This window comes from Crocodylus porosus, unplaced genomic scaffold (genome assembly GCF_001723895.1).
Source record: "Crocodylus porosus isolate Cpor-Errol unplaced genomic scaffold, CroPor_comp1, whole genome shotgun sequence".
Lineage (NCBI taxonomy): Eukaryota > Metazoa > Chordata > Crocodylia > Crocodylidae > Crocodylus > Crocodylus porosus.
The window spans coordinates 2,877,446-2,884,874 of record NW_017728946.1 but is presented as its reverse complement, the minus strand read 5'-3'; the positions used below and the strand labels follow the sequence as shown (position 1 = coordinate 2,884,874).

General features: G+C 43.3%; 1 protein-coding gene across 4 annotated transcripts in view; it reads right to left on the bottom strand.

The window, feature by feature from the left end:
- Positions 1-1,190: 1,190 nt before the first annotated feature.
- The window catches only part of RBL1 (RB transcriptional corepressor like 1), a 73,166-nt gene continuing 66,927 nt past the window's right edge, over positions 1,191-7,429 (bottom strand). For all 4 annotated transcript variants that reach the window (XM_019550744.1, XM_019550746.1, XM_019550747.1 and 1 more), the window contains 3 exons: positions 3,684-3,847; positions 1,769-1,933; positions 1,191-1,516 (listed from right to left, as the gene is read on the bottom strand). In XM_019550744.1, coding sequence (XP_019406289.1) covers positions 1,346-1,516; positions 1,769-1,933; positions 3,684-3,847 — 500 coding nt within the window. In that variant the 3' untranslated portion in view covers positions 1,191-1,345. The remainder of the gene's footprint in view (positions 1,517-1,768; positions 1,934-3,683; positions 3,848-7,429) is intronic.

Genomic DNA, 7,429 nt, shown 5'->3' with positions numbered 1-7,429 from the left:
GCCCCAGCAGTGCTGGCAGGGCATGCAGCTGGGCGGAGAGGTGCTCTGCAGCTGGGGCTGGGATCTTGCAGTGATGAGAGTGTGGTCTGAAATTGGGGCGGAGCTGTGATGCATTGCCTCCATGCTCCTGACCAGGGCGTCCAGGCAAAGGATCACAGATCTCCCCCACATCTGGACTTGTGCAAGATCCCAGCCCTGGAGCAGCTCCCCACCCAGCTGTGTGCCCAGGCAGTGCTGCTGGGTCTGGTCTCCATGGAAACCCTGGCCCCACACTGCCACAGTCCCACAGTCATCTCCCCCACCCTCCACTGCTGGGGTCTCCATGGAAACTGGCTGCAGCATCGCAGGCAGGGGGCTCCTGGGAAACAGAATCTGCAATGGGCTCAATCTAGCCTGCAGACTGGACTTCACCCACTCCTGCTTTATAACCGCATTTCTTTCTTCATTTCCACCAGTTGCACTTTGTAAAATTGGCTTTGTAATATGTCTCACCATGGAATGATCAATAACTTAGAATTTTGTTAGCTGTTAACAAGTTATACAATAAAAGGACAGGTCAAGTTTGTTAGTACTATGTGCACATGCCAAGATAGAATAAAAGTGATAAGTACAGTTGATGCCTTTGATACTTAAAAAAAAGCCTTAAACAAAAATGGACTACTGATATACAGTAATGGATAAATAGTAACTTTTTTCCATCGATAAATCATTCTATCAAATCCAATCTTACTAACATATTAATTGCAAGAGTTAGATACTGGCATTTTACAGTCTTACTGAGACAAGGTTCCAAAAACTCCAAAAAAAATATTTATACAAATGTGCCTCATCTGATTTGGCTTACATCTGGTGTAAATACTACACGGTTCATGAACAAGACAGTTTTCAAGTTTGTTAAATGAATTCTCACATTGTAACAGCTATAACTATTGGCCAAAGCTGAGAATGGTTTAAACCATGACTGACACATGCTAACATTTTTCACAGTTGCAAGATACAGTATGTATAAATAGTCAGTGCTATATGTGTCATATGCACAACCTTTGATAAATGCTGAAAGCAGACACTCTGAAATAATTTAAAGTGGCTTAAAGAACAAAAAGAATATTGAACAAAGTGATTTGCAGCATATCTGACAGGAAAAAACCTCAATATGATCATTGCCTAATTTTGCAGCAATCACTCCTTACCACTTTTGTTGCATTTCTACCAATGTTAGGAGACAATAACGACCTTGCAAGTTATTGGCACAATGCCAATTACATATCATGGCTGTGTGGAAATAAATAATATAACAGGCATGTTGAACTCTACAGATTTCAGTATTCATAGGACCATGATAGCTCTAATGATTTGCTCTTTCACTGACAACATCCTGAAGACGTTTAAGTAAAACATCATCATTTTCTTGGCAGAGTCGTTTTGCTGGGGTTTCTGTGTCACTATCAATTGCTATTGCTCGTTTTTTATTCCTGTGTTCACCTTGTTTGATCATATTATTAATGTCCTTTAAACTCTGTAAATAAGGAGAAAATTTTCATTTTTTTCAATTTATTTTTTAAATGTATGACACAAAGTTTATTTTTACTTTTAATTTTCAAAGGACTGTTAATATCAGAAATACTACTTCGGACTTTATATATTGCCTTTCATTAAAACTGCAAACCTTGTTCAAAGAATGCCTTTATAACTCTCTTATGGAAAAAAAAAATCTGAAACTGGTCAAATTGGGGAGCTGTTTAATCTCTGTAAACAGTATATGTCTTACCTTAGATGGGCTCCCATTAAACTTGTACAGTAGGGCAGTACGAGGTGTTAGGCAGGCACCATTCTTGTGTGGAGAAACATAAACAGAGTGTTGCTGGGATATTCGCCAAGGAGATACTGGTTGCTGTTTAATGTTGGGAAATGGGGAAAGGGGAGGTGCTTCCATCTTAAAAAAAAAAGCGCGCACACAGTTTGTCTATATAGGAACTTACCTGAAAAACATTAAAACAACTAAAACTTCACAAATAAAGCAACAAAGATTTGTCTGAATGCATACTTTTGGGTCTCCTATGCCATATTAATCACTTTCTATTAGCTCAGTGGTGCCCAACATTTCTGGACTGAGGGCCAGCAGCACACAGGACCATGCCATCTGGCTGCAGGACTCAGAAATTTGGTGGTGGTGGAAGGGTGTCAACATTTATTATCACTGTTCTCCCACTGCCAAAATTTCCAGACTCACGCAGAGCTGTGAGCCAGATGATGGGGCTTTGCAGGCCAGATTTGGCCAACAGGCTAAAGGTTGAATAGCACTGTACTAGCTCAATTTCGTATTCATTTTAGGAATCACAAAAGACAAACCCATTTTTCAGCTGTATGACAGACAAAATGAGAAACACTCAAAACACAGCACTCATTCCACCACTTATGGGTCAATTGCAATAGACAACTTACCCACAAGACGTAATGCAGAAGCAAATATAACTATAATTGTATTGGCTTTGCCACCATTCAGAAAGATAAATATACAATGTGGCAATCATGTTCCTGTTGTTTGTGCTGATACTGATAGTAGATATTTAAGAAGGCATATTGGCTGATACTGATCTGATACAGCTGCCATCAAGTGGTAAGTCCAGTGAGGTGGAAAGGGAGGGAAGGGAAGGGGTGTGGGGGGCAGATCAAAGCCCCCCACGGTGAGGAAGGGGGCAGGGGCTTCTCAGCTGGGACGGGGGCACGGGACAGAGGTGTGGCTCGTAGGGTCGGAGCAGCTCCTGCCACTGCTTACACCCCAGAAGGGTGGGGGGGCGTGTTCCCCCAGATCTGCGTGGCACAGGGTGGGCTTCAGCTGCAGGGTGGAGCCAGAGAGATGCGCAGGGCATTTCTTGCCAGGGGCTGGGTTCAGAGCAGGCTCTGGCAGTGGTGGGAAGAGGCTGCAACCACCCCAAATCTGACCACAGCTCCACACCACCACCCGGCGCAGCCCTAGCTGAACACCCCACCTCCACGCAAGTGCCAGGAAAAGCTGGGGCTGTACCAGGCAGTGGTGTGGGGCCGAGAGCAGAGCTGCAGCAAAATCTGGGGTGGCTGCAGCCTCCTCCCAGCACCACCGGAGCTCGCTCTGAGCCCAGCCCCTGGTAAGAAAAGTTCCGCGCAGCGCTAGCTCCATTCTGCAGCTGAAGCCTGCCCTGCGCTGTGCAGATCTGGGGGCACATGCTCCCCAGCCCCCCGGGGGTGCAAGCAGCGGTGAGAGCTGCCCCCACCCCACGAGCCGCACTTCCATCTTGCGCCCCCCTGCCCTGGCTGGCTCACCACGGGGGCCATTGATCTGCACCCCCATGCCACTTCCCTCCCCTCTCCCCTTCCGATTTACCAGGCTGGAGGCAGCTCTGCTCCATGCTGTGCTGCTGCAGCTGTGCACAGCACAGGCATTTATCAGCCAAATTACTGGCCCCATGGGGCCAATATCTGATCTAGACAATTTTCTTTATATCAGTATTGATTTGATATTAGACCGATGTAACAGTGCACGTCTAGATTCAAGGCTTATGAACTGTACTCAGTTCAGTGTATTCTTGATGAAAGCAAGGTTTTGAATTTAAGTGACAATATTCACATATAAAAGCCAATAAACCCACCACTTAATACTCATGCCCACTATTAGTTATATCTAAAATTAAAACTACTTTACATACTGCATGATCGTGGTTTGTCATATCATATTTCAGTGCAAATGATTTTACTTTTCCTACATAGACTGCATTGTAAAATTTTATAAGATCTCCTCTCTCCTCTCCTGATTCACTGGAGTTCTCTAATGTAGATCTTAATGATGAACAGCATGCTTTCCCAGAAGAGTCTATGACAACAAGAAAAATGAGCAGAGAGAGGCAGTTAGCAGTGTTAGCCTTAAGTCAAGCAGAAGGCAAGGACTAATGGTTTCAGATCGGACGAAGATGAGCATCATGAAACCTTATGCCTTTCTGACACAGTCTCTGAAGAAGTGATTCTCAACTACGTTGCTGGGCGATCTGGGGGTGCTTGAGATCCTTTCAAGTGTGCCTCAGGATGCCACTCAATATTAGCACAGTCAGATGTGCAAACATGATTCACAATATAAACCCAGGAATTTTAAGTAACAGTCTATAATATGAAAAATGTTCTGATCTGTTGTTTGAGTTCTTTGCAATACAGAGATTGCTCTATTTATTTCTGTAGTCTAAAAATGAGTGAAAACTGAGCTGGCATTTTCCATGGGGTGCCTTGTGTCGAACTAGGGGTGCCTCAAGTCCAACAAGGTTGAGAACTACTCTAAAAGGTGCTATCTAGCTCTGCTTTCTATAAGAAAAATGCAGCAGTTTTCAGCATCAGGTCCCTGACACTAAATTTTCAGATACAAGCTGATAATAAGCAGCAGATCATATCAGAAATTAAGGTTCTACTTGGCAGAGTTAATAAAATCAACTGATAGCTATTATAGCCGATTATGTTAATCATTTATTTAAAAAAAATTATAAATGGAGCTTTAATAAAGTGTAACCATAGTGTCCCTTTTTACACATTTTGCAAAGGGTTGCAATTTTTCTTAGGAAACTCAGCATATGGACAAAAGTACTTTTTAACTACTTAAAAACAGATGGGGGAACTGCTTGTTGGTAGCTGTTACATCTACATGCTCCTGTAGAGATACAAATTAGCTAAGCCCAACTAGAACAGGGTTAAATTTGCAACCATACTGCTGTGCGTGCATTACTATAAAATCATGGAGACCTAACAGTTACAGTGTAACAGCTTATATGAGGAACATCTGATACTTATATGTTCTAATACTATAAAAGCCTAAGTCCGTCTGTAATGCTTTATTTGCACTCTGATTGGCTGACGGAAACAGCTAATCAGAGTGCTCCAAGTGTGGGGGAGCGCTGCCATGATTCCGAAGTGGTGCCAAGGACTGGACAGAGGGGTGCGGAAGCCAGGGCAGTAGCACTGGCTTTGGCTTCCCCACCCCACTCCCTGCAAGAGGGTGTTAGGTGGTGGCACTCCATTCCAGCCCCCCACCCTCCACCCTGTCATTCTTGACAGGCAGCTGGCTACTTTATAATCTCATTTATTCTAATCTATTGAGGCTCTAATTTCAATCCAGGAAATAACCATGTAAAGATCTGCTTTACCTTCTGTGGCACACAAAACTTACTATTAAAACACCAGATAGCTAAACCAGGTGCAGACAATGTCTATCAGTCATTAGTTAAAATTCCTTTCTATAAAAAGAAGAGTACTGCCAATCTGGATTAGACCAATGGTTCATCTAGTTAAGCATCATGTCTCTAGCAGCAGCAAGTAGTAGATGCTTTAGAGCAGGGGTATCAAACTTCTTTGGACCCCAGGCCAGATCTAGATTGCAGGGCTTGTTGTTGGCCCAATTCAGACCCACCTCCAGTGACAAGGCAAGTGGTGGCAGTGGCATGGCAGTTAATGCAGCCATTGTTTACTCCCCAGCTACTGACACTTGTCCTCAACAGAGCTCGGTACCCAAGACTATGGTGACAGGACTTGCCTCCAAATCCCTAACTTCTCCAAGAGCTCTCTGAGCTGGGTAAAATGGCTCCACAAGCTGCATCTTTGACACTCCTGCTTTAGAAAGTATAATGTGCGGGCTTGTCTAGTGTAATCTAGCCCCTGTCATCAACCATCATTGTTTTAGGGGTGTCAGAAACATCCCTGATGGTTCTATTTAACAGCTATCAGTGGTCCTGTCTGCTATGGCTTGTCTATTATACCATTATAATATATAATATTATTACACAAAATTATTCCAAAAAATATTCCATTGTATCATAAAGTAAGGCATGTAGGAGTAAGTTTAGTTGGGCTTCTGGCCTACTTGACTAGAAAAACAGACAGAGGCCAGAAGTGCTGATACTGCTCGTTTCAGTTACATGTTTTGAGATAAGAAATTCTGCATGTCTTATTACCCTGTGCACAGATGTCCAATTAAGTAAACTTGGTTTTAGTTTTTTCAAGGTCATATTTTTTTTTTTCCTATCGGTCTGAAGTATAAAAATGCTTGAAAACTTAGAGCGGAGAACTCCTTTGAAACAGACAAGTGGGTGATTCCCCTTGCTGTATGAAATATTCCCTGTGATCACAGTATAGCCCTAAATAAAGAAAAGCTGGCTCTGTCAGTTCTGATTCAATCACAACATGAAGTTTGATTTCTTCCACAATTTGGTGCCGTAACTCGGATAGAGATGCCTGGAGTGATCAGCTGGGATACAGACATCTCTTCACTGAAGCCCTGGCACCAAACCAAGGTAAGAGACCTTTTGAAATCTCTGTTGGGGCTTTTCAGTGAGAGGCTGTCTGTCTTCCTGATTCACTGCTTGAGGCTCACCCTATCCAAACTTTTTCTTCTGCCAGAACTGTCAGACCTACTGTGTAAGTAGTAATTGTGAGTAGAAAGAGTTAAGGTTAAAGACTCTGTGTTGCTGCTGTCAATGAAAGTATTTCCCCGTGTGAATTGAGTTAAGTTCTGTAAAGAACTGTGAGGTCTCTCTGAAGCCAGGAGTGGAAACCTTGAGCAGCTGCCCCGAAGACAACAGATTTGTTCTGTGTGCTCTTCGAAAGCAAGGGTGCAAGGTGGAAACTCTTAAGAGTGTGAGTGTTTTCCACGATAAGCATTGACCAAGGCTGAGACTAAAGAAATGCTCTTGAACCTTGTGCCTCAACGCAGAAATTCCCTTTTGTGAATTGAGAGTATGAATTGAGAAATATGAGCCACTGACCAGGTCTGAGACTAAGGTTGGGTTCAGCCGCTCCAAGGCTGTCTGGAAGACCAGTTTTGAACGCAAGGGGGCCCAACTGGAATCACGTAACCCAGTGGACAGGTTTACCCTTTCCCTACCCTCATAAATGAGCCGTGTCTAACCGTGAGTAACTGCATTGTATGCTGTTATTGCAGTGGAGTCTTGTCTTTGGACATTAGCCACAGCATCTCTGTGCCACTAGCAAATCTCACAACCTGACCAGACACCCTCAATAAGCCATTCCTGTATGAAAGACCTGTGTGAATTGAGTTTAAAGATAAGGGGAGTGAAGAGTCTAAAGACATACCGGCTCTGCCAAAAGGAACTCCAGCATTGTACATGTACACCCACTATGGCCATAAAAGTTGTAAGTTTCTAGACAAATGGAACTGGTATACCAGAGATGATTTTAGCGGGCAGTTTCCCTGGGAGGGGACATTTGATTTAAGTAAAATTGTTCCTCTCCACAGAGACCTTGAGTTAAGAGGTAGGAATATACCACAGACTCAGTGGGACACATTTTTTGATTGGTATGAAGAAGCTTTCAAAAGACATCAAGAATCTCAAATTCAGAGTCTTAAGGACTCCCAAGAGAAACTGAAATCTCAGATAAAGGAATTAAAACAGAATGGTGC